The sequence below is a fragment of the Myiozetetes cayanensis genome, unplaced genomic scaffold, assembly GCF_022539395.1.
Source record: "Myiozetetes cayanensis isolate MyiCay16 unplaced genomic scaffold, myiCay2020 scf2-11, whole genome shotgun sequence".
In the NCBI taxonomy this organism is placed as follows: Eukaryota; Metazoa; Chordata; class Aves; order Passeriformes; family Tyrannidae; genus Myiozetetes; species Myiozetetes cayanensis.
The window spans coordinates 52,397,265-52,424,363 of NW_026087411.1; the positions used below are offsets into that span (position 1 = coordinate 52,397,265).

The window sequence follows — 27,099 nt, forward strand, 5'->3', positions numbered from 1 at the left end:
CTTAATGCCACACTTTTCAAATATAATTTCTAATGTTTGCTTGTCCATGTTGAGTCTGTTCTTCCAAAGCAGTGCCTTTGAAAGTTAGTTGGTGCTAGCAGAGGGGACCTCTTTCAGAAATCAAGCACAATTTGGCTCAAGGTACAAAGAGTTGAAAACCTTAATGTTTCTGCTGTTGCCTTCCTGTTTTTTTAAAATTTACTCTGTCTTTCTAGAGTACTATGAGGATTAATGTGCTAACATTAACAAGGTGCTTAGAAAATGGAAATTTTCAGTACTGAGTCAGTACTGTAATGTCCTGCCTAACGCTTAGTGATGACTACCAGACAGAAGCAAAACAGAATTTTCTTTAAATCACTGGCTTCATATAACTTGGGTGGTAATAATTTGTCCACATTTGTTTACAGTTGTGTAGCTGCTTAGCATAACTGGTCAGTGCCTTTTCCTACATATTCTGCTATGTTGAGGATATTCAATTATACCTTGTGGCAAACTTTGGCAACCTTTACAATACAGAAGGGAAGTGATTGACTTTCTCCAAAGCCACTAACTCTGTCACTCCTGAAAATCATTCCTAGGGAATTTTCTGAGAGTGATTCATTTTCTCCAAGAGGTTGTTATACCCTTGTAGCTGTATTTTGGACCTGCTGTGGTTGTCATTTGATCTGCCACATGGCAATGCAGTGTTCTTGCTGCTTAGCTGCTTGGCTATCATAAGCTTATCCTGGAAAAGAAATGAGATGAAATGCTTTTAAAAAATGCACCTATAAATGTGGAAACCCAAATAACAGAGCAATTAAATTTGCTCCAAGCTAAGAGCTAAGGAAATTAAAGAAGTATTTAAATAGAATTAAAAAATGAGGGAATTGGACTGTAATTCTGACAGCTGTGGAGGAAAGAATGCCTCATTTTAACATGGCATGGGTATCTTGAGGAGTAAACAACAGAGAGGGCACAAGAATTGATAACTGTATATTTAGGGCAATGCTGTGTGGGTTTATGGTAATCTATGGAGTGCTGAGGCAGGAGGTAGAAGCATTAGTAGGTGTGAAAACCCATTGCAGAATGCGAGTTGCTGTCAGAGTTGGGCAGGGTTTTTTTCAACAGCAAGTGTGTTTTTGCCAAAAAAAGCTATCATTTTGGTTAGCTGACACTGTTGAAATCAACCCTAATATGTAAATAGAACTCTGTGATTAAAAGCAAAAAAAAAAAAAAAAAAAGGGTGGGAGATGGCAGTTCCATGATGAAACACTTTCATCTGTGAGGGTTAGAAAGCTAAATGGGAAAGAAACAATTTAATAAAAAAAGTAAAAAGAAAAAATAAATGAACATACTTGTTCCTGTGCTGCATGTTGTACTCCTCATCTGTGGGGTAGGGTGCTTACCTTATGTACAGGGTCTGATTTCCTGTCTGGCCCACCTTTCTAGAGGTGTAGTCCCAGGAGCAGTGAGGAAGGCTTGGGTGCTGCTTACAAGGAATAGGCTTGCTCCTCCTCCTCTTTCTCTAACCTTCCTTTCAGCCCCACAGCACTCCTCCCACTCCTGTGCAGCAGCACTTGCTGGGGCCCTTGAAGCTAATTAAGGGGAAATCTTCCTCCTCCACCCCAGCCCCTGCAAACTCAGGGAGTTGATATGATGGGTGCAAAGTCCTGACAAGGGCCAGAGCCAGGTAAGGAGGAGGAGGAGCGGGGAGTAGTCAGGTTCTGGGGGAGAGCTGGTCACAAGGAGACTTATTCTCAGAGGCAGCACACTCTCCTTCAGTTGACCTGCCCACAGAACACTTCTCTAGCCATTTTGGAGCATGGATTTTGCCCTCTGCTTTCCCTCGTCTTGCACTAATCCCTGTCTAGCAGTGTAGTCTGGGACATGCTGGTTTGAGCCACTCCTGATGAAGCTATTTCATGCTCTATAAGGCATGGCTGGAGTAAGGGAGAACCAGGCTTTGTGCTGCTGGACAAGTGTGTGCTGGAGAGGAGCAATTACATTTCAGCTCCTGCTCTGCTAAACACTGAAATATTTTTGCAATGTGCCACTGCTTCAGGAGGAGGATCAGTGTTTTGAATCCTCACATGGAAAAGTAGCTCTTCTGTTTACCCAGAGATGAGCAGCTTCTGATTTTAATCATAATAAGCACACACAGAAGCAAAGCACATCAGTTGTCCACAAGTTTAATTTTGATATGACTAAATTATTTTAAAAAAATATATTCTTAATAATAACTGGTCTGGATTGAATTCCAAGGTGCTTTCCGGTTCAAATGCAATTTTCTAGGTGGCTTAGGTGTCTCTGTAAAGCATAACTACAACTCACTGCTTTTCCAGAAAACTCCGTTCAGCTTCATCAGATACCACTGAGTTGAGGGAGGAAAAGAAAGACAGAGGTCAGCTCTGCCAGCTGGTTCTCTGCATGTCACTGTGCATGCCTTTACAGGTAGCAGTCCCTACATCCTCTGTGTGTACCACTTAAAGGAAGAAGGAAAGCCAGGAGGATGTAACACTAGGGTGATCTCCAGCCTCAGACAACTGGGGGCTGTACCTGGACCACTGGCTCAGACCACTCTGCTTATTGCTGTTTGCCGGTAGTTTTTCAGAAACGTGTTAAAAGCATTTTGTAAACAAAAGTAAAACTAAAACTTAGCTGAAGAGCATTTCTAAAATAACTTCTACTTTTAGTTCTGCCAGATCAGGTCCTGTTTGTCTAGCTGCTGTTTCAACATTTAAATTCTCTTCATTGTGCGGTAGGGCACGTCCTTCATTGTGCTTCATGTGTGAGTAATCAAAGAAATCTGTTTTTATTCTTTCACAAGAAATTCTTTTGAGCTCACAAGAGTTGAATATTGCTTCTTAGCTTCCCGAGTCCTCACAGTCCTTCTCCTTCCTGAGACCCACAGTCCTGTTAGCTATGGGCCCTGATCTGTGTTAGTTGTGCAGGTCTGCATACATTGCTACCTGTTGCCTACTGGATCTGATAACAACTATCTGATGGTTTTGTGTGGTGTGAGGCAACACATGAATGCCTTTCTTTAACATAGACATGTAGTTGTGTATGCAGCGTGACTGCTTATCTGCCTGAAGATGGATGACTCTGCTGGGTTTTCCTTTTAAGTTATTAGCCAATTCAGCAGGAAGCCACAAAGATGTGATAGAACATGCTCATCAGAGCCAGCTTAAGAGGTGAGGTGTGTGTTGACAATAGTCTTGGACAACTGTGGTAGGTTGGCTCCTGCTCCGGCTGTTTGTGTGCCGTTAACATAAGTGTCTTTGTCCTGCCCTCTTGTGAATTGCTGGGAAAAGATTAGGTCTGGCCTGTGACAATATGTGGGACTGTAGCAGTGTAGAGGTTAATTCAGAGAAAGCATTTGTCTCTTCAGAAGCTGAATCCACAGGAGCACTTGTTTCCTATGCATGTTTTGCAATACAAGTGTTTCCCAAGAGTGGTGGTTTAATGAACTCTTGCTGGCACTTGACAAACTGTCCTGTTGGCTTTCTGCTAGATGTGTGTGCTGCAAATTAAAAGCACAATCTTAAATGCTCTTCGTTGTGCTTTTCTACTGGCAGAGCATTCTGTTCTGCTTTGCTAAATGCTGCTATGATTTAATCCCTGTGAAGTCAGCGGGCCAAATTGTTTTTCTTTTCCTGGTGTAAACTCCATTAAACCCTGTATAGCTACATCTTCTGTTTCAGTGATATGTAGGCATAAATCATCATATTGCCCTTCCTACTGAATTCTGTAGAGTGACAATATGTATAGCAAAAAGATTTATTAATTGTGATAAAGTTAGAGACATCCACATATAGCCTAGTGCCTTAGGCACGAAGCACATCAAACAGTGCCTGTTCTGTGTTTCACAGAGGAAAGGTAGGTTGAGTAATTATAAAAACTGTCTAAGCTAGCCACAAATTCTTGCTAAACTATTAAGTAACTCTTTTTTCCCCTTTCTCCTTTCTGTTTTCATTAATATGAATCTGAGATGGAGGAGAAAATGTACCACCTTGGTGGTACACTTGGAACCTGAGGAAGGTTAGCTCCATTAGCTTGCCAGCTCTTCTCAGTGCGAATGACTTCTGACAGCAGCCAAAGACATCACATATGAACACTCCTGCAGTAGCAGCAAAAATGAGGAGAGGGACCACTGACAGCACCCCTGAATGTCTAGCAGTATCAGCCTGGAAGGCATAATGGCAGCAGTAGGTTGCAGCCTTTACTGACTTTTAAAGAGGATGGTAGTGACCTAACATGAGCTCTGCTATGTCTTTGTCCTCTGTACTGCAGCCACACGTCCCCAGTCGTTGAACTGGAATAGAAGGGTGAGGCACTGGCTATGGCTAACACTGGCCTCCAGTGAGACTCTATGTGAGAAGGCATTTGTTAGGAACCAAATGCATTTAGGTAAAAATTGAAGAAACTAGTGTGAATTGTTAAACTTAAAACTGAAAAGCCTGAACAGCTGTCTGACTGGCAGATACTTAGACAGAGAAAGTTTAGAATGTTAAATAACCCTGTAAAGACGTACCACTGAGATGCAGGGGCTAATCTGGCATTGCTACAGAAGTACAGGCAGCTATTTCCTATTATGCTGCCAATTTGTATCTCCTGTTGATTCCTGAATTAGCCAATGAGGTAAATTACGTTGCCTCACTATGAGCAGGTGATGAACAAATGAACTTCCAAAGAATCTAAAGGACTCTGCTCCAGCTTCAAAATAGATGTTTCTGCAGATATTCAGGGGAGAAAAAATTATAATTTAAAAAAAAAAAAAGGGAAGTATAAAGAGTATAAAGCAGCCTACAGAAAGTCAAATTTGCACATGTAGGTGGCTGACTGGAGCTAAGCCACTGTTCAGCATGTGGCTCAACATGTCCTAAGCAAGCTGTACGATACAAGAATATTTGCATGAACATACTGGCTTTTTCTATACTTAAAATTATAAAATATTTGAAGAAGAAGTGTCACTTTCCTCACTGAAGGGTGAGAACAGTGGATAAAGATATGTCCTGCTTGAGCATTTCAGATCCTAGCCAGAAATATGAGTTTCTCTTTGTCTAGGCAGTATAACATATGCGAAAAGAAGCAGCCTAGTTGCATTGTACATTATGAAGCATGTAAAGCACCTTCTTGTATTTCACAGTTTGCTCCCTGAAGCCAAAACATATGGATGAGAGTGGCCATGAAGGGAACCTTATTGTCTGGTCTGTAATTGCATGTCTTGTTTGGTAACAATTAGTCTTGTTTGTGACAGGCATATAGTAAGTCTATGTTTAAGAATCCTATCTAGGAAGTCTGATGTTATGACAGCTGTATGCTAATTTTCTTTCCAGATTTAACAACTTGAATGAATTCCTGAATGAATTTCTAGCTATGCCAAAGAGTCAGTTCTTGCAGCCTTGAAGATAAGCTGAAAATGCACTTTCCAACCAGTCCCAAAATACATTACAAAACACCCAGAACACCAACAAGTGATACAAGCCAAAATATCTCACAGAGATTTAATAATTTCTGAATCAGTGAATTTAGTTAATTTTATTTGTGTTTCTCTAACATGTTTAGTTTTCTAGAAACTGAAGTTACTCGTACTAGTAGACTCAAGTCATATTAATTTAGCAGTGAGAATTTGAGTTAGTTGTTATCTGAAGTTAGCTTACAGAAGAACTTGAAAATTTCCTAAGCAAGAAGAGAAGGGTTTTTTTGAAATTATAATAAATATAATATTTCACTATCTTTTTAACAATTGGTTAAGGCAGCATGAAAGCTGTAAATCCCATACAGTTAACCACAGATAATTTTGAATTTACTCCAGTATTGGAGTGTGACTGCTTAAGTGCTAATATTTGCCTGTGAGTACCAACTGTGGGGGAAAAAAATGAACTTGCACTGTGCAATAGTTTAAAACTTACATAAATTCCATTAATTGATCTAACATAGACATTCACTTAAATCTGGAAAACTTAACTGGAGATTAATAAGAATCTGCACTTGGGGTCTATTGTACATCAGTCTCTTGCACAGATTCATAGAGAACCTCAATGAAGATAAAAATTTAATCAGATTGCTTTGGCTTTCAGTTTGAAGTGGTAGAGGATATGGTCTGTTTCAATGGATATTTCTCATCTGTAGCTGCAACCTACCCACATTCCCTTAGACTTGTTTTCTTAGTGCAGAAGTTACCTGGAGAGTTTTTGGTCTAAAAACCGTAAATCTCCTCATGAATAAGCCTTGTGTGTAGCAGTCATTTTTCACATGTTGAGGCTTGTACTAGCAGGATATAAGAGTCCAAAAATTGATTTGTTTGTTTATTTGCTACTATGACATGCATAGGAAATAGATTAATAGCTTGCCCACTTTTCCTAAGTGGAAATTAAGCTCTCTATGTGTCACTTGAGCTGGATCATTCCAGTGTTATGTACTCTGAATTTTTCTTCAGCTGACCTATCACCAAATTTCTAATCATCCTTCTCTGGCAAAAGAGAGTTTAGATTCAAAAAACCTGCTTTTCTCTGAAGGCCTTGAACACCTCTTGATGTTTCCTGACCTGGGCCTTCATGATGAAAGCCCTGGAGCAACTCCTATATCACAGCTTTACTAACCCTTACCTAGCTGTATCCTCACACTTCATCTTCTAGACCCTCCACACTCTTACTAGCAATTTCTCCAGTTCAAGTGGCCATTGTGAGTCAGTTAATGAATCTTCCATGGAATCTTCTGTTGCTTTTCGTCTTCCTTACCACAGTTAATGTGCTTTTTGCAACCTAGACAGAAATCTAAAAGGCTGTAGAAATTGTGTGAGCTGTGTCCTAAATGCCAACTGCTGATTCCGGGAATAACATGAGCCAAAGAACTGAAAGGTCTTACCCTTATAAGCAAGACATATGAGTTATTCATAGCTGAACTAGTGAACCCAGAACCCTTCATATCTCTGGTGAAACTTGGATGCCTTCTTTAACAGAGACTATGAGAATGTCTCTTGAAAGTCATTCAATAAATTCCTTTGGATCAACTGTTACTTTTTGAAAGCTATTTCTTGTCTTTCAGAAAGGAAAAGGACTCCAAAAGGAAATGCTTACAGACCTATTTTTTCTGCTTCATTACAAAAGAGTAAATATACTGTTGAAAACCTGAAATATATTTAGTTGTATTGAATGAAAAGAAATAAGGACATGTGTGTGTGCTACCTGCCAGGTTGAACTGTTTAACTGAAGCTAAGAGTGCTGGTCTCTGAGGGAGCATTTTTAGAGCTCATTACAATGATATTTCTCTTCTCCAGGCAATGCTGGAATGGTTCACCTACCACTCCCTGGTTTTCAGTAAGTCTAAAGGCATTAAGACCACCAAAGCTTTGCTCCTTTCTGAGAGTTGGCTCAGACTTTAGTATTGTTTGCACCAGGGATTTTGGAAATATTTGTTATCTTCTCTTGGAATTTTACTTTTCTCTTGGTAGTAACATTGGCTAGAAAAATATGTGAACTGTAAGCTTATGATAATTAACTGACCAGTCTGGAGAGTTTGCACAACAACAAAAAATGTAGCTTTCCATACACCTGGCTTAACTTTATTACCCAAATGTAATCTCTCATTTCCAGCTAAACCATTCAGCCATCTTATAGAAACTCTCTGTAATGGGGGTAGAGAGAATATCTACGTGCTGAAGATTGGCTGTGTTGTGTTTTATTTGCAATTTCTAGAACATTTTTGAATTAGTGAAAATATTGAATACATTTTTTCCTAGTGGACAGCCTGGACCTCTTACAATTCTTATAATAGTTGATCCTATTTTTTTTTTCAAGTGAAAATTCATAGTAATATTCTAGAAATGATGCCCACTTTATTGCTGTTTTGCCACATCTGTCTGAAATCATTGGGCAATACTAGTGTTTAAAAATGCTGTCAGTTGCTCTGATCTGATATCAGGATATCAGTCTTCTATAGACTAGGCCAAGCCCATCATAACTGTTTGAAGCATTGTCTGTGTGTTGCCACATCTGAAACATTTAACTACTGCAGATTAAAAACTGCGCAGAGAGAATAGGAAATGAGAGCCCTGTTTCCCTTCCAAGTGCCAGAGAACTACAAATAAGAAAAAGATCAGTTTGTGGCAATGTATCCACTGGAGTTCTTAATGAATATCTGAGATGGAGTCAGCAAGCAGCTGGGGTGTAGGACAACTGTCAGGGCTCATCACCCACGTGCACTTGTGATATAAATATTCTCTTAGTCATAAACATTTTTTGTGTGGATCTTTATATACCAGTTATTATGAAACTTACAGTATTACTAGTGCTTTACTGAACAGACAGAGACTTCTGGCCATTTTTACCCGAGCAGCTGTATTTAGGCATCTGTGTAATATTTGTGCAATGCTGGTGATAGACAAACCGAGGATGGGAAGGGATTTCCAGGCTTGGCATGTCTAATCCTCTGCTAGTTAAGGCTTTGGACAACTCTCTTGATAAATTTATCCTATTCAATTTTAAAATAGGATAGACTGTTTGCATTCTTTGTGCCTAGGTAAGCCTGTTGAAGAAATTTGTTTGTGTAATGGTTGAAAGCCAGTCTTCTAATTGTCATCTTAGACATATTCCTGGCCAGTGTTATGATTCATCACTATCTGCTGCCCTTGGCCATTGCATAATTAGCTCTAGCTCACAAGTACCTCGTTAACCCCTTTCTCACACTTCCATGCTTTTCTTCTTTCATGTTTCCAACTCATGAGTCATAGATTATAGAAGGAATTGTTCTTACTGATCCCTGAAACATTGTTCTATGTGATTTCATTCTAGAACTGTGGCTTCATCTTCAAGGTCATCCTGCATTTCCTTTATACATCTCCAGTCATGCTCTTAATTAATGCTGTGTGTGAACTTCAGATGATTAGAGTATTTAACTGGAGTACTTCCTATTGTACTTTATTTGCTGAGACAAATAATGAAAATATAAAGTAAAATTTGTCCCCAAAGTCACCTTGGACAGAATCTACAATCTAACCTTTATCAGGACTAGAAGTTCATTCAGACCAATCTATTGATTTCTTGTTTGTTTGTTTGTTTGTTTTTAGACAAAGTTTCCAGAAAGTTGGATTTATCCTATGTTCTTTGTCTTTAAAAGCATCTTTTATTGAAGGCTGATGGCAAATTAGTTTGGCACAGTCTTCTTACCCATACTATATGTACATGATATTCCATTTATCTTCACATTTTTAATTATTCTCTCCTTTAATTGATTGTGAAAGCCTTAAGTTACTATATAGGTTATAGGTCTGTAGTTTCCAAAGTTAGATTGCCCTAACATTCTCATTCCTTCTTTAAACATAGCTGAATAGCCTCATCCTCTTTTCCCCATCATCAGCTGAATAATTTATTAAAATCCTTGCTTTTGAGTTTCAATTTCATGTGCCAGGTTTTATATGTTGAGAGCTAAAGAAAATTTCGTTCTCTGCTGAGCTGCATGAGTGCAACTTGGCTTGCACCCACCTCAGACATGGACATCTTCTAGTCATTAATTGCTGTTCTGCCTTAATTACACCTGTTAATTACAGACAGATTTCAGCCTGGTTCATCCAAGTCCTATGAGATGAGCTTTACCATGACCCTTGGAGTCTGAATCTCTTTGTTGTAGTGCATGTTTGGTGATGCGATAAGTGGAGCAGGTGAAGTCAGGAATGCCAGGAAAGACTTGAGGCTACTAGCTGTTAATCAAGCATCTTACCTTAGCTGAGACATACCTAGGTGCAGTTTCCTCACCTGAATCTGACAAAACATGTGACTTCATCTACCTCTCCCTCTCTCCTACTATTGAGGATAGTTATCAAGTGATGCACAGAACTGCAGCACCCAAGGGAATGGCCTGAAGCTGTGCCAGGGGAGGTTTAGGTTGGATATTAGAAAAAGGTTCTTCACCCAGAGGATGGTTGGAACAGGCTGTCTAGGGAAGTGGTCACAGTACCAAGCCTGACAGAGTTCAAGAAGTGTTTGGATGATACTGTCCGGAACATGGTGTGACTCTTGGGGATGGACCTATGCAGGGCCAGGAGTTGGACTCAGTTATCTTTGTGGGTCCCTTCCAACCCAGCATATTCTGTGATTCTGTGAAAATGATGCCCTGCAGTATTTTAGTTTCTCTTGGAGTGAGAGACTGAGTAAATTTAATTCTTCTGTGTTTTCTTCTCCTGTAAGACATAGAAGAAATATTTGGTTCAATTTATCTCTGTCATTAGAGTGTCAAGTGGACATAGTTTGATGAAAGGGGTGGTTACACCACCTACTCAGTGCTTGACATTTGATAATACTTGATGTGCTTGTGATGGTTGTTTGTCATTTTTTGAAATTGGTGAGAGAAGTCTGAAACAGAGCAAATTCTGATGCATTATGAAAAAAGAATTATAAAAGAAACAGGATCCTCAGTTTCTACTCTCTCCTCATGATGAATTTGCCTTTGCAGTGAGCAGCTAAACTGGTAAGAGCATCACTAATTAGAAAGTAATTAAGACTTCTTCATTAATTAAACAGAAAAAGAGAGATAAGTGACATTTGCATTTGTTGATGGCTTCTTTATGGTAAGTGAATTACCGGATGGTCAGTGTTGATGTTTTCCGGTTGATTTCCTTTGGTTTCTTGGCTGGGTTTGCAGCACAGATTATTATTGTCTCACACATCTGCTAGAGGATGCATTTCCATTGTACCTCACTGCTCACAAACACATGAATAACTTCCATGTTCACCACTTGTACGTGTATCGCTGCATCAACACGGAAAGAGACATTCCCGTAGGCGTACAGAGCTCTTGGCTATGCTGCATGTGTTTGTTTTTCTAACCAACTGTCCCATCTGTGTGCTCTGTGCCTACTTTTAGTTGAATGATGAGCAGTGAGGAGCATGACTTAGGAAGTATGCTTTTTTTCAGTTTTTAGTGGTTACATTGTAACTTGTCTTGAATGATTGTGAGTCACTTATCTGCCTGCCAGCAAGACACAGCATTGCAGGAGTAACAGCATTCTTTGGTGCTACTCTCAGTAGCTAAAGGTGGTGAGCAGGTTCTTAGTACTTGGTTGTTCATTGCTAGAAACCAAGAAAATGGTTTAGTATGCATTTCATGTGATGTAGTTAAGCTTTTCACATAATGGCTTTTCCCCCCTCTGATTTTCTGGGAATTCTAGCATTTATCTGAGGTTGCTACTCTTCTTGTTTGTGGATCTTGTTTTGGTTTTGTGTGGCAGGTTTTTGGTAGCAGGGGGCTACAGAGATGGCTTCTGTGAGAAGCTTCTAGAAGCTTCCCCTGTGTCTAATGGAGCCAGTGCCAGCTGGCTCCAGTATGGGACAACCACTGGCCAAGGCTGAGCCAATCAGCAAGAGTAGCTCCTCTGGGTTAATATATTTAAGAAGGGGAGAAAAACTTGCGTGATTGCAGCTGGGCAGAGGAGTGAGAACATGCAAGAGAAACAACTTTGCAGACAGCAAGGTCAGTGAAGAAGGAAGGGAAGAAAGTGCTCCAGGTGTCAGAGCAGACCCTGCAGTCCCATGGTGAGGCAGGCTATTCCCCTGCAACCCATGGAGGTCCAAGGTGGAGCCTGTGGGAAGGACTCCATGCCAGAGCAGGTAGATGCCTGAAGGAGGCTGTGACCCTGTGGGAAGCCCGCACTGGAGCACTTGTGACCTCATGGGGGACCCACCCTGGAGCAGTTTGTTCCTGAAGGACTGTACGATGTGGGAGAGACCCATGCTGGACCAGTCTGTGAAGAACTGCAGCCCGTGGGAAGGGGTCATGCTGAGGAGGTTCATGGAGGACTGTCTCCCTTAGGATGACCCAACATTGGAGCATGGGAAGAGTGTGGAGTCCTTCCCATGAGGAGGAAGAAGTGGCAGAGACAATGTGTGATGAACTGACCACAACCCCCATTCTCTGTCCCCATGCTGCTCAGGATGTGGAGGGAGAGAAAACTGGGAATAAAGTTAAGCCTGGGAGAAAGGGAGGGATGGGGAGAAGGTGTTTTTTAGGACTGGTTTTATTTCTCATTATCCTACTCCAGTTTGATTAGAACATCAAACTAATTTTCCCAAGTCAAGTCTGTTTTGCCCATGACTGCTGAGTGATCTCTCCCTGTCCTTAGCCCAACCCAGGAGCCTTTCATTATATTTCTTTCCCCTAACCAGATGAAGATGGGAGTGATAGAGCAGCTTTGGTGAGCACCTGGTGTCGAGCCAGAGTCAAACCACCACACTGACTTGGTATTTTAGCATCTGGAGACACTCCTGTTCGCTAGACCAGAATAAAAAATCTGTTTAAGAGGTTCCTGTATCCCAGATGGAGGTGATAGACATTTCAATTCACCAAACATGAATGTGCATGTGTGTAAACAGGACAGAGAGGTGTACTGCAGCAGAGAAAAAAATATGTTAGAAGATTTAAACCATGTTTTGTTTAACTCATTATTATCAGTCCCATTTTTCTTCCAGACAGGTTTATCACAAGTATGTCAGTAGAATAAATCAAATGTACTACTGTAATGGAGCTGCATGGGCAGATGTAGTCACAATATACTCACCATTTACTATGCTGAAAAGCCTCTCAAGCAATGTTTCCATCAAAGTAGTCCATGGTTGCTTTAAATAGACAGACATGTAATTCTAGTGACATCAGAGATAGTTTGTGGCACTTTTTTTAATATAATTTTTTTAATAATAATAATAAATAAAAGAAAAAACAAGAAATGCTGATTTGACCTTGAATTTGAATGATTTTTAGGAATATGTATCTCCTTGCATATTTTTACATGCTCATTCCCAGCAAAGATCCAGAATGTTACATACTGGAACAAATTTGTGCTTGCATGATAACATTTTTCTTAATTCTGTGCAAACTCTCCACAGTTTTGTTACCAGTTTTACCTGAAAGAATAGTAGTTACCTAGCCTCTAAGATAAGTTTCATATTACTATTGGTGAACATCTTTGATAATATGAATTCCACTGTAGAGTTAAATCCAAATTTGAATGTTTAAAGAAAATACATTTTGTAGGGCATGGCTTTCTTACTCCCTTCCACTTAGTACTAGAAGTACTAATAAATATTAAATATTAAACTTGTTGCTGTGATTATGTCCTTAGGCTTTGCATTTGAAATTACTCATTCTCTAAGGTAATACAATATTTCAGTATTTCCCCCTTGATTTTTTTTTTTTTTTTTTTAAGCCATGCAGCTATGATGATGCTTCTATGCTCTTTGGGAATGGTTTGTAGGAGCAGATCCAAAGGAAGTCTCCTTCCACTGCAAAAGAAGGAAGAAGAGACAGGATATGGATGCTAAACTGAACAACAAGCCATACATCCTTCCTTCCTTCCTTCCCTCCCCCTGTTGGTTCTGCATACAATGTGCAACCGGATGTCTTTTTTCACTTTGGATCCTTTCCGTGTAACTTTTTTAGCTTTTGCTATTTCAAATAACATTTACTGTTGGTTCCCCATAATCAGCAACTCATTCTGCCAACAGCAAACTCTGTAAAAATGGGCAAGACTATATAGACCTACATCTACCAGTCCTATAGATTACAAAGCCAAAACAAAGATGAGGGTGAAGGGAGGAAAAGGCAGGTCATCTGGACAAAACAATACAATATTCTCTTTGCTTCTTTCAATGTTGTTATCCTGGTTTCTTCTGTTTATGTTGTCTGAAGATTGTTTTACCCTATTTTACTCTTCCCACATTTATGCTTTCTCCCGATTACTTTTGTATGTTTGTTTTACTGCTTTGTAAGGGACAAATGTGTTTAATGGTCACTTTGTCAAATCAGGGAGAGGACATAGGGTTTTTTTCTTATTAGCTAGCTACCTGAGATCAAACTCTAGATCCTTTATGCCATAGTAAAATCTATCTCAGGTGCATGTTGCTTGGAGGTATGGGGGAGAAGGACATTAAAACCCAAAAGGCAAGTAAAAAGAGCACAACTGGAAGCAGTAGGAAAAAATATCCTTTGCATCACCTTACCCTGAAGAAAATGTTACTTGAAAGTCACTTGAAGTTTTAGGGGTTGGTTTACCTTTTGTATACCCAGGAGCTGACAGTGGTGGAAGTCAGTAGGCATTCATGTGTGCTTATATACAGAAGAGGGACTCAAAATTACTTTAGAAGTCCAGAGGGAAGGAGAAAATTATACAGGCTTGGTGAAGGAAGAGAGGTAAAAGCATATTAAAATAAACAGACAAGGTAGACTCTATATTAAGGTTTTAAAGACAATGGATGGTTGTTTGGTGGGGTTATGTAAAATGTAGTTTTTCTGCAAAAGTGATAACTCTTGCGGATATTGCATGTTATAAAGGCTCTGAAATATCAGACTGCAGGAGGAAAAAGTAAAAGAATTCCCTCAAAAAAAGAGTTTGAGGGAAGAAAAGCCATGAGGCTTTGGTTCTGCAAAGATAGAGAAATGAGAGAGTACTCAAGTCTTTGGCATCTGGGTGGAAAGTGTCAGTCTTGATACTAAGCTTGACCTGGGCACCTTAATAACATATCAAAAACTAATGCTGAGTTATTTGCATGTCTTTCCCTGACTTTCCTTTGGAGTCTGTCTGCCATATTTTGTCTTCCCTCCCTTATTCAGTCCATGTTGGTCAATTCTTGCCAAGAGGAGCTGGTCCTGCTGTGCATGGACAGGACAACAGCAACACCTAGGCATACAGATTGTTGTCCTTCACAATTTCTTTTTTGCTAGCTGTCATGATTTTACTGCAAGATGGGTGGTATTTGTTTTAATTACCATCCCAGTTGCTGGTGTCAGTAATTAAATAAGAATCTTAACTTTCACTTAAAAATAAATCTCCAGCATTTGTAGGTGTTGAGAAAGAGTTTGAAAATGTGGTAATGTGGTGTGAATTATACTCTAGAGGCTTAAAGGCTAGGAAACAAGGCAGCAAATTCTAAACCCTCTTTATTTTATTGCTATTTTGTCATCTTAGGTTGCTTAAAATCCTCTTTTTATTTTTATTTTTTGATGGGTCCTTTATGAGTTTCAACTACATGAATTGATAGTACTGCAGATAAAAATCTCTTCTTCACTTCTAAGAATTTTAATTAGAATTGCCATATAAACATCTCTGCAGATTTTAAGCAGCCAGTTGAAGAAACATGAAGAGAAAAACCCCACAATTTTTATATGAATTTTCACCATTGTTGGGTAGATTTAGAGTTTACACATAAATGTTATTGAAAAGTACAGTCTGTCAGTAAGTAGAGCTGGGCAGTGCTGCCTCTGGTTTTTACGTTATGCCAGCTACTATGTAGACGGACTCCAAACTTAGTAAAGTTGCTAAACTATTGGTAAGAAGAAGTATTATGAATTGTGGTCTTTGTTCCAGGGCAAAATTATCTTTTCTTCTTAAATCTTTAAGGTATTCAGGACTAAGTGTCGAACAATGGTGTGCTCATCCAAGGAGAACTGCTGAGTGCATTTAACTATCTTCACTGGTTGTCTCAGCATAGACTGTGCTGATTATAGATAGATAGTGCTGCCTTCAAAGCAGCTGTTACCAAGAGTGTTAGGTTTACTTTGGTAGATCAGATGTGCACATTGTTTCAGGCATTCTCAGATGTCCAGCTGCTGTTTGGAAAGCAGAGTTTCCAAGCATAGTTGCTCCTTGCTTTGACCTCTTCTGTTGTTTTCTGAGGGGTGGGAAGGACTGAAAATTTTGTCTTCCTTCTGGGTGTGGCACTTACTGCCAGGGTCTACTTGACATGGTAGTGTTAGGTCATAGGTAGGATTTGATGGTCTCAGAGGTCTTTTCCAACCTTACTGATTCTGTGATTCTCTCCCCTTATTGTAATTTCACTAGACACTGAAAGTATTTGCAGGTAAGAGCAAATACTTGTCCTGTTCCTGTCCTATAACCCTCTAACTTATTTATTTGTTTTCTTTCAAATGCAGATTTTAGTAATGTGCCTGATGTCACATCCAGTTTGAAAAGGAGCAGTACTGATGGCACTCTGGACCAGGTGCCACACAGGGAGAAGACTGATCCACCTTTTAGGGTAAGAACATGTTGGACAAAACAATCCTTATGAAGAAAACAATAGTGTTGTAGTGTGAATGCATTGCATTTTGTTGGAAAGAATTTAACGTATGGCACTAACTTAGAAAATTTTGTATGTATATCAACTGTACTTAGTGTTTTATTATCTTGAGGTCACCCTGACAAGTTAGCAAGATACAGCACAGCTGCTGCATCTCCAAGAGCAGTGTGATAAGGGAAAATGGCAAACAGGTGGAGACTTGTCAGATTTATCCTTCTGTGTTGCTTGAACCCTGTTTCTGCAGAGAACAGTAAAGCTGCTACAGCTATTTAATTGATCCCGTTTGGTTTGTGTGTTCTTTTTGCTGATAATTCCAGGACTTGCTGTTAAGATTGTATTGACCGTAGCAATAGTCATTTAATGTCAGTAATTTTAAACTGGACTGCAGACTTGGAGAGGTGCAGTGTTTGAGAGCCACTGATTCCCACACTCTAATTTGGAGAACCTTTATGTGTGTGCAGTTACTGTTTGACTTCAGCTGGAGTAATGGAGGCTCAGACCTTCCCTTACTAAGGACACTGGAGGTTGAGGCAGGAAAGCATCGAGTTAGTGTCCACCTTCAAATGCACTGGACTAGGAAGAGCAATTTTTTATTCATTTTGCTCTGAGTCAGGCAAGTTGCAACCTGTGCCCAGCTCAAGTGCATGTTGTTTTGAACCTCCCAAGAGCTAGCGTGGGTAGTGTTTTCACGTTGGTGGCTGTGATTTTACCAGGCACTGCCATTCTGACAACAGAAATCGGTTTTTTTTTAAATTCTTTTGATGAGTTGATTGTATCTCCAAGCAAATTTGTGATAACACTTGTGTTACGCTCTTGCATAACAGGAATGAAGTTAGAGTTTTTATCCTTCTGGAATATATTACCGTCTTGTACTAGGTTGTATGTAAAATTGGTGGAGATGGGGAAGAATGTAAAAACCCATAAGACTGGAACAGGGAACATATATTGTGCCTCTAACTATACCGTAATGAGAGGAGCTATTTGTCTCTTACTTTTTGAATTACTTTGTGACCTACTTCAGTCCAACACAGGTGACTTTATGCCCTTTTTCTAGAGGGTAAGGAGAAGCCTGGTGATTGTGGGTTTTCAGCCTATCTCCTGCTGCACAAGGGGATTCCCATAGAGATGATCTATATCCTGTATAATGCATTGCTTATGCTTCCCAAAAGTCTTTGCAACCAGGCAAGAATGAACTGCCCCCATACACTGTGTGGAAATATATTTCTGACCTGTCCTGTTGGAGGGGAGTAGATTCAGGGGCATCAGCTTTGCTTTAGCAGAACAAAGCCAATCCTGATCGTCTATGTCAAATACACCAGATGCCAGAAAATTAGGGAGAGTTGAGGAGGACTTAAATACACAGACAATTTATGTGCACTAGTTGTTGCTCTGAATGCACTAAATTTGCTTCAATGCTTTGAATTACATGCTGCAATTAAAGGTCAAAAAAAGAGGGGAAAACAGTCTATTCCCTACTCTCTCTCCAGCCTCAAATCTGTCACATCCAGGAGTTATTATGCTTTTGCATGATTTGCTGAAGTAACTGCCCATGCTGTGTTGCAGTTCACTTCTTGGGTTGACATGTGAGTCTTCTAGTGTCACTCTAAAAATTACCTAAGGCTGTCCTAGCTTTGTAGGTACAAAGGGGGAAAACAGCCTGGCAATCAGAGGCAGTCTGACCTGGACTGCAGCTGTAAAGGAGTCTGTGACAGCTCTACAATTTCTGCAAATGGTTTGTAATTGATTGCTGTCTTTCTGTTGGAGGGTACCTATTACTGTCAGAGCTTTTTGTCTGACCCTTTTGATTTCTCCAACAGACGTAGAATTAAAAAAACCCCAAACCTAGCAGTAAGTTTAGGTGCTGTATTTTGTATGTGCTTTTGTGATTGTGTGTAAAAGGAATTAAAATTATTTCTGTTTTCATAGCTGTGATGTGGGACTGCTCACCAGATGCACAATAGCTATTGCTAATAAAAGCTAGTTTGAGGAAATTGTGCAGCCTCGAAAAGCATAGCATCTGGATTTGGGTTTCTGGGTTTTTTTTGCCTTTGCCTTCTGTTTCCTGCATATGCTGACTTGACCTCCGACGCCTGCAGGACAGCAGTAGTGCAGACACCTCAGCACTAGGCGAGTAGGCGATGTTGCAGAAGTTTGGGGGAGAGGAGATCTGTAAGCACAGCTCTGTGGAGAAGACGTTGCTGGCACTGAGAGGTTCTGAGCACAGCCTGGAACAACAGGCAGTTTGGGATTATTTCAGGGGAGACACAGCTAGAGATGCTCGGTTTCCAGTTGACAGCAACTATAGATGTAATTGTTTGCCTCTGAAGGGCAGGCTCCTTTGAAGTTTGGTTGATTTTTGTCCTATAACATGTAAGTAAATAAAAAACAGTCTTAAAGGTTTGGATTTAATGGTTGCATGTCTGATTTCTAGATTTTGTGTTTCTCATTTTGAGCATTTTTGTTTCTTTGTTTTTCAGTGTTTTCTTCATCTCATACCAAGCTAAGGTTAGGCATCATTTTAACTGAAAGTGCAATAAGGCATTTCAGAAGTGCCTTGTAATCTCAAAGAAATAAGTGTTTTGCTGCATGTGTACTACATTCAAATGTGTCTGTTCAGTCATTCATTCTATCTTTTTTTTGTAGTCTGATAAATGAAAGTATTTAGGATAGCTATATGTTTGTCTTTCATCTGAGAGCTAACAAGTTAATTAAGAGGGCAAGATAGGATCATATCATTCCAGAAATAGAAGCTGTTCCTTAAGTTACAAAATATTATTAAAAACATGTGGATATCGATAACCATCCATTCCAGATGCTCATTAGTTTGGACAGCTCTGTATTCTCCGGGATACCCTATTTATACTTTAATATCTTTAACCTTATTTTCTATCTTATTTAACAAAGATAGATATTATAATTCTAACACATTCTGTTGCAGTATATTTTCAAACTGTGTTAAAATATTGTTTATGTGGCAGCAGCATCTCATCCTTGCTATTGTTCTTCAGTATGTAGGTGTACAGTGGACAGAAGAATAGGTGACCTCAGAAAATTGAGAATCGAGTATGCCTGTCAGTGTAATTAAATTTAGTTTTGTTTAATCATTTTGATAACTACTAGTCTGTGCTCCTAGTGCTCAGTTAAATCCTGGTATGTTGACAGTTGCCAAGAATCAAGGTCTCTGTACATCAAAGTAGCACAAAGTCAAATAAATAAAGAATGCAACTTTCCCTTTAGCTACTCATTTCTAATTATAAACTGTATTGGCTAGAAACGTTTTCTCCAGCCCACAGTATGTTTTAAGATGAAGTTTAGTAGTCTGTTACTAACTTGCTTATCTTTACTTTGTATTTTCAGTGTATTAAAAATGCCCTTTTATGAAAGATAAACATAGCTAAAAGGTGAAATTTTACTATATAAGTAGTTATTATTCTAAGGTCTTTTGAATGAATGCTATGATCTGACTTCTAGTTGTCCTGAATCTTTTGAGTATCATCAGAGAGAGGTATTTATGAAATCATATTAAATATCTAGAGACAGAAAGAAGCAACTTCATATAAATGCATGTGTGAGAAAGGGTAGATGTATTTTCACTTTAAATATTTTACAGGTCATAAGAAAAAATCTTAGAGTATACTCTGCAAATATTTCACATAACTTCATTATACTCCCAGCTGTATCATAGAGGTCTTTAAGAAACTCAAGAAACTCAGTAAAATTAGCTAGTGTGATGCTTTGTAATCATGATAAAAATAGTCAATGAATGCAGAATGGTTTTATGGTAGCATCTTCAAAAATTAACACTGCAGATGGGTAAGTGGAAGATACTGTGATGAGAAACCTTGTATGTTAACACTAATTTGCTTTCTAAAGAATGGCCAACTAGTTTGATTTTGCAATACTTTTGAAGTGGTGCTATATTTCTTTCAAACAATGAAGTAAATTTGATCCCAGGAATAAGCTGGATATAGAAACTTGGGGAAATTGCCTTTGCTGTTGCCTCTTAAAATAGTCACTTTACTCTCAGAATGGGTTATTGATCATACATCAATGTGTGTGTATGACAACAAGTCTATCCCTAACACCTCTTAATAAAAAATAAATACAAAATTCTATACACTGCAGAGACAGAAAGTGAACTTTATTCCTCCCCCACCCTTGGGAATACCATTTTTAATGCAATGAACAGAACACCTTTTCCCTAGCTTGATCTTATTCAGATTATCTCAATTTATTCACCTTCCTCTTCTGTTTGACAACCATGTTCACTTTCTCTTCACCTGGTAAGGAAATAAGAATTCATGACAAGTCTGATCAGCAGAGTTCATGGCACCTTTGGCAAACACAAATCTGCATCTCCTGCAGGATGGAGCATTTTCATCAAATGCTTTCAGCTTTCCATAGGGATGAAGTGCAGGTCAATATAATGGCCCTACTTGAAATGTCCATATTTATAGATGTAGGGGAAAAAAGAAGGTAGAAAAAAACATATGCTCGTGTGTTTTGGAAGTCTGATTTTTGGATCTTCGAATTACCCATATTATGTCAAATCATCCTTCCAGTGCTTTTGAAGCTTGTGTATTCTGTTTATTGTGATGCCAGTTGTGGACATTCCTGCATTTGCCAGACAGGAGCATTTGCCAGTGCAGTGAGAAGTACATGTTTCCATGAAGTCTGCATGCCTTGGACCATGGTGAGAAATCTGATCTTTGGTCTCCCTGCACGCAGTGCCGCTTCTTATGACAAGGCAAATGTGCCTGACTTGGCAACTCTCAAGGTTTCTTTTCAGGTCCTTCCAATCTAAAGTATATGTGCAATTGAGAAGCTCACTTGTATGTCTGATGGTGCCCAAGAGGTGTGAATCCAGAGCAAGAGACTGGGTCAGAAAGCAAACCCATCTCTCAGGTTCTACATCATTCAGCTACCTCAACATGCTTCCCAAAACAGTGCTTTCAATAGATGCAAACTACATGTGTTGTGGTTTCTAAAAGGAAATGTCTCTGTTACATATTAGCTGATTTCACACAGATATTCCTGTAATGAAAATAAGCAAATATTGTAAAGAGTTTGGTGCATTTTGTGATTTTGGCCTCTTGTACGTACAGCATAGCAAAGTACTGGAGAAATGGTTTTCATAAGTTGAAGAAATGAATATTTTGTCTTCAAGCTGTCTGAAACTGATTTCAACCCCCCTTCATTAGCAGCAGCACTACATCCATCAACTTCTTATGCAGATAGAATAATTTAAGGGCAAAAATCCTGAGGTACAATCTTCATTCAGGTCTAGGTTCAAATCTGGATAAAAGACTGTGTATCCCATTGCTAGTCTGTCTAAATGCTGAATTGTTAAAGATTTGATTTTGGGTAGAGGAAGGGTCAACTGTTGTCATGGAATGGTAAGGGTAGAAAGTAGTTAGTAATCATTACGCATACAGTGCAGTCCCAACAGGAAATGTATACAATTGTTCAGTCTTTGTGGATGAGTTGAATGGTATTTTGTCTTCCAGAGGAAGGCAAGTGGATGCTAGGAATGATTTATTCCTCTGATTTATTACCTAGAAAGCACTACATAGTGTAATCTGTAAAAGATGTGCAATGGAGTAGTTCAAGGTACCCTTATTCAAAACACACTCAACAGCCTTTTACTGGCACTGTCAGCAAATGCAATCCTATATATTACCTGAATCATATATATTTTATATAATATATAATAAATATATATAATGGTTCATTTATTTATTTTGATCTGGTGATGACACTCCTTAACTCTTAGGGGTGAGTTTGGGATCATCAGTCTGATGCATGTATATAAGCAGTGTATAATTGTCTTTTAGTGGGTAGATGTCAAGAGATGTTTATTCTTTCCCACCGAAGTTAACCAGTTTCCTAGTATGACTTTTCAGTGAGAAAGTTAAAGATTTAACAAAAAATGCTGAATTAGAAGGAAGATTTGCAATTATATGGTGCATAAAACATAAACCCTGACAAGTATAATTCTTGTTTTGATTACATTTGGAATAATATGGTTATGTATGTATGTCTACATGTGTCTGCTAGATTTCAGAGATGTAATTCTGTCATTAGGTATAAGTGGCATCATCCTTGCTAGTCAGTTAGTGAACCCTACCCCCAAAGCATCCCTTAAGAAACATTAACATTGAAATAAAACGGTGGGAAAACAAAACAAAACAAAAAACAAAAAAACTAACAAAAAACCCCAAAACAAAACAAAAAACAAACAAACAAACAAACAACCCCAAAAAAAACCTAAATCAAACAAAACCAAACAAAAAAACCACTCCAAAACCAATCAACCAACCAAAATACAAAAAACCCAAACCAAACAACAACAACAAAACCCCAAAAACTAAAAAACACTTAAAAATTTTTAAAAAAAGTTTATGTGGAGTAATTTTGTTAAGCAGATTGTAAAAATTAAAAATCTTGGGAAATGAATGTTATTTCTAATCAAATAAACACCAATTGTTTAGCTACTTTGAAAGAAAGCCCAGCAGAAATGATCAGAAGCTCAACAGAGCCCCAAACCTATTTCTTGCATGGAGGCAATTCCAGTTAAACATTATGATAGCTTCTCATTAGCTCTATTTTGCATTGCCGAGGCAGTTCCCACTTGCACAGCGTGTCATTAATTGCAGGAGAACTGCCTGCCTGAAGGTTACTCAGCATCCATAGGACATTGAGGATCTTTCCTTTATTTTAATCGTGAGAACTTCTCTTTAGCAGTTGATGAGATCCAAAAGCTTGGGGAGTAGTCTGCAATTAACATCCTTTTTTTCTGTTCTTTGTTGGAGAAGGATTAACAACATGGTACTCTCAAAATCGTGCATAGCCTCTGCAATCCAAGTGTCATTTTCTTCCAGATGTGACATGCATTTAGGGAATCTTAGAGCTAACATGGGAAAATAGCGAGTTTCTCAGCAGTGGTTTCCTTGATTCATTTGTGCCTGGAGGGGACAGTTCTGCATCAAAAGCATGACAGAAACCTGTGGGGAGCTCTGCTAATTATTGTACTTCCCTTGCAGATAGCCCAGCTTGTGGTGAGCCCGACCAGAGTTGCTGGGTCCAGTAGTGTGGAGCTGCTGCCAGACCCCTGCTGCCTTCATGTACCTTTTGAGAAGGGTATCAGTGCTATGAGTGAAACTGTAGCCTGTTAGAAGTCCATAGTAATTTTTCTAATTAATTTAGGTTTCAGTATATTCATTTATCACTCAGAGAAGGCACCAGAACTGATGGGCTATAGGTTACCGAAAACTTGCTGTAAACCTACCAGTGAGTGCTACTGCCCAGTCCTGGTTTTTCCCTTTGTTGCATTAATCCTGCAGATCTGCATCCCTGTGGATGGCCCAAAATACAAATATAGGAGTTGCCTGTTTTGGCTAGCAGAGTGAAGGAGCTTCCAGACCATAAAGTATGGAAGGTGCTATATCTGATGTGAACCTGTAACCAGACATCAGGTCAAGCTGTAGATGGAGACCTGAATGCACAGTTACTCGTAGGGAGGCACAAGCACAGCAGGAAAGAAGACCAAATGGAGACTGTGCAATTCTTGCATGCAGAGGTGTGACCTTGTGGTGCTCTGTTTTGTGCTTTTACATTGAGACACTGGGGTCTGGGGGGGAGCTGATATTTGTTGTCTTTCCTCTGACTGAAGGAAACGTCCTCTCAAAAGTACTGACACAGTTTTTGGTGTAAAACATGCAGATGGTTTTGTTCAAGAAAAGAAACTGTGTTGTGTTGATGCTTGCAAATTAAGGAAGCCAGTGGGAGATGACTTATAATGCAGTTTTTCTTTGTAGTCGTTGGGGAAGAATCCATAAGGCTTACCTGCAGGTGAAAAGGGAAACATACGACAACAATCCTGAGTCATTACAACAGGATATGGTTAGCAGTGGCTCTCGAGACGCCTGTGACTTCATTGATGAAGGGCAGGAAGCTGCCTGCGAGTCCACCACCCTGGGCCTCCAAAAGCAGCCCCGGTCACCTGCAGTGCAGGATATGACGGCAGCATTTCACTTTGCAGTGAAAGGAAGATATCTAATCACACTTCTGACAGACACAGGGAACTGTGTATCCTCTCTATCAGCTGCGGAATATTTGGAGAGGGTTTTTTAATGTAATCAAGATACTGTTCAGTTACAGTGCTGACAGTAACATATGTGTTTTTTCCTTGCAATGCAAAAGCATTTAAGCCTGTTTTTAGTGCATGCTGAGGTATGTGATGTGCCCAGCAGTTACTCATAGGACACAAATTTACTTTAAAGTTGCAGAAAATTTCAGTTTAGGATTTCAGACAAATACTGAATCCTGGGTACCATCATACACTTTGATGAAGCTTTGACTCCTATTTTAATCTGTCAGGAACATGTAATGATAAAGGTAGACCTGAAATGCCAAAACTGAAAAAAATCTGCTATCTGCAGCAGATTCTGCAAAATCCAAGATAACAAAAAGATACCTGAAAGGATGGAAGAGGGAGGAGAATTATGAAAAATTGTTGAGTCCGATGCACAGGAGGTTACAACCAGATGTTTTGTTACTTGTTGCCTCTTTACTTGTTAACGTACTGTGGGCAGACATAGACATCCTCTCACATGGTATTTATTTCCTTCTGGGACAGCAGAATCCTTTTGTAGTGCCTAAACAAAGCCTTGCCATAACCAGGGGAGAGGTTGATGTAGAGTTCAGAAAATCTATATTTGTCTTTACAGGGGAGTTATTGCATCTTTTAACATTTGAAATGCAATATGCTGGCTACTAACAAGAACAGATACTAATTGTCTTCTCTTCCTCCAGAGGTGGCACACTACAAAACTATATTGTGAAACATGAGTGCAACTGCAAAGATAATGTTGCCATAGTTTCTAATTCAACATTTGAGAAAAGTTTTTGCACTGAGCACGAAACTCTTCGGGTGAGAATGTTACAAACAGATGCTTAAAATTAGAAATAAAACAAGAATTCATTTTAAATGTTTGAAGTGCTAACTAATATTATTTAGCACTGGAATTAAGGCACGTGTCTTCACAGTGGTCAATTATGCTTTGAGAATGGATTTTGAAGGTGTTTAAACCCCAAATTATTAGTATAATAAGCATGATTGGAAAATATTCTGAAAAATCATCCACCCACAGTTATAAAAAGTAAAAACCAGAACCCCTGTAGAGATCTGGAGATCAGCTGTATTAAGCCTGAGCTTATAATGCTTGGAGACCACTAATGTCGCAGAGCTCCTGCTGGTCCAGGGTATGCATGTACATATTATATATATTTATATATATATGTGTGTGTGCACACAGGTAAATGTTGTGTATATCAGTTATGCTTCTGTGTCACCAGTGGTCCAGATGTTACAAAGTGCTCAGAGTTGTCCTGGAGGCAAGCCACTGTTTCCTTACATTCAGCGTGAGCAAAATTAGCCTTTTACCTTCATGCATTAGGGGCAAAAGCAGGATGGGAAATGAACTTTATGCTGATAAGCACACCTACACGTATCAGGACAATAGAGGGAAGCCTGTGTTATGGAGGATGTTACTGTTATGGTAACTATCAAGCCTGGTGCCACTGAAATGGAAAGATGAAAACCAGATGTCTGTAAAGGGAATGTGTGTTACTGAAAGTACACAGGAACAAACAACAAGGCTATGTCATTTTTCCAGTGATCTTAAAAGTATTTCAAGGTGATGGATAATTTTACATGTAAATTTTATATAGGAGAGATTTTTGAAAAGGGCTTGAGTGTTTGTTGTGTGCTTCTAGAGAACAAAGGCTAAAGAAAAAACACTTTCATTCATTTGGTTTATTCTAGTTCATATTGTTCCCTTTTTTGATTTGTCTAAGTTCCTCAATAAGAGTTGGAAAGATTACTAAAACATAATTGCCTTTTTTTCTAATGAATACACATTTTAAAAGAGCTGTTAATTGGTAACATCTTTTAGTTGGCATATGGCTAGCTAATAATGCAGGCTTAATTAGCAAATCTGGGGAAAGAATAACTTCCTAATATGGAATCAAAAAGGCCTGTCATTGTTTTTCATCAAGACTGATGATATGGCTTGGACCTGAAATTTAGCAACATTTTCCTTTTTTTTTTTCCTCAGTCCCAATGGATGAACTCTGTTTTAACATGTATCTATTACAAAGACAGGGCTTGAAAGTACCACAACTAATGCAGATAGAAAAGGAGGAAACAGTACCTTTCCAGAAAGTATAGTTATACATTTAATAAACATAGATCTGGTGATCTGCCCTGTGTTATTTTAAAATGCCATATGCGGTACTGTAAATCTTTAATTTCTACAGACTACTTTATTTTCATTTTTTTTTTCTTCAGAGTTACTCTTTGGATCCCTAAGGTCTGTGGACTACTGCAAAGGCAACCACTAAAGGGTATATAAGAACATTACCCTTGCACATGCTACACAGTAGTCCCTGGAGCTGGATTTCTAAACCAGGCTGTACATACCATGAAAAATGAAATGTTAGGGAGCAGGCAAAACCTCTCTTGCCCCTTCGAGACCATTTCCTCAGTTTTCTGTTATATAGTCATCTCACATATTGAACTCAATATCTGTCTCCAAGAGAAAGAAAGAGCATGGCTAAACAAGAGGTTCCTTCTACTGTGATGCATGCTGCGTGCCTTATCAGCGGCATGTTGTTTCAGGGCTCCAGAATCTTTTTTCCTCTGATAGGCAGCCTCTCAGTGACTGAGCTTGGCGAATGCTGAGCTGTCAAGTTGTGCTAATGATTTGGAAAGAGATGGATGTAAGTTTAATTGCAGTAATTAAAGGAGAAAGCTATGTTATTCCCTTGCTTGTATGAAGGTGAATATCTGAATATCCTTGAAACCTCTGAAGCAGTGCACACATAACCAAAGATACAGATACCCAGGCTCGAGGGGTCATTTGGATTCAAGAGAAGGGTTTACTAGAGAGCAATAAGTGGTGGCAAGGGCAGTGTTGAATGAAGCTTCATATAGCTCAACTTCCTTGCACTCTAGGTGTGCTGTGATAGGGGCAACAAGGGAGCTGATGTG

At 39.2% G+C, this 27,099-nt stretch overlaps 1 protein-coding gene across 5 annotated transcripts in view; it reads left to right on the forward strand.

Moving 5' to 3' along the window:
• Positions 1-27,099, forward strand: part of TIAM2 (TIAM Rac1 associated GEF 2) — a 141,243-nt gene that overhangs the window by 93,768 nt on the left and 20,376 nt on the right. For 4 of the 5 annotated variants that reach the window (XM_050316745.1, XM_050316749.1, XM_050316748.1 and 1 more), the window contains exon 15: positions 15,901-16,004. In XM_050316745.1, coding sequence (XP_050172702.1) covers positions 15,901-16,004 — 104 coding nt within the window. Of the gene's footprint in view, positions 1-15,900; positions 16,005-18,191; positions 18,417-27,099 lie in introns of those variants that run through there. The other variant, XM_050316750.1, reaches the window with a different exon arrangement.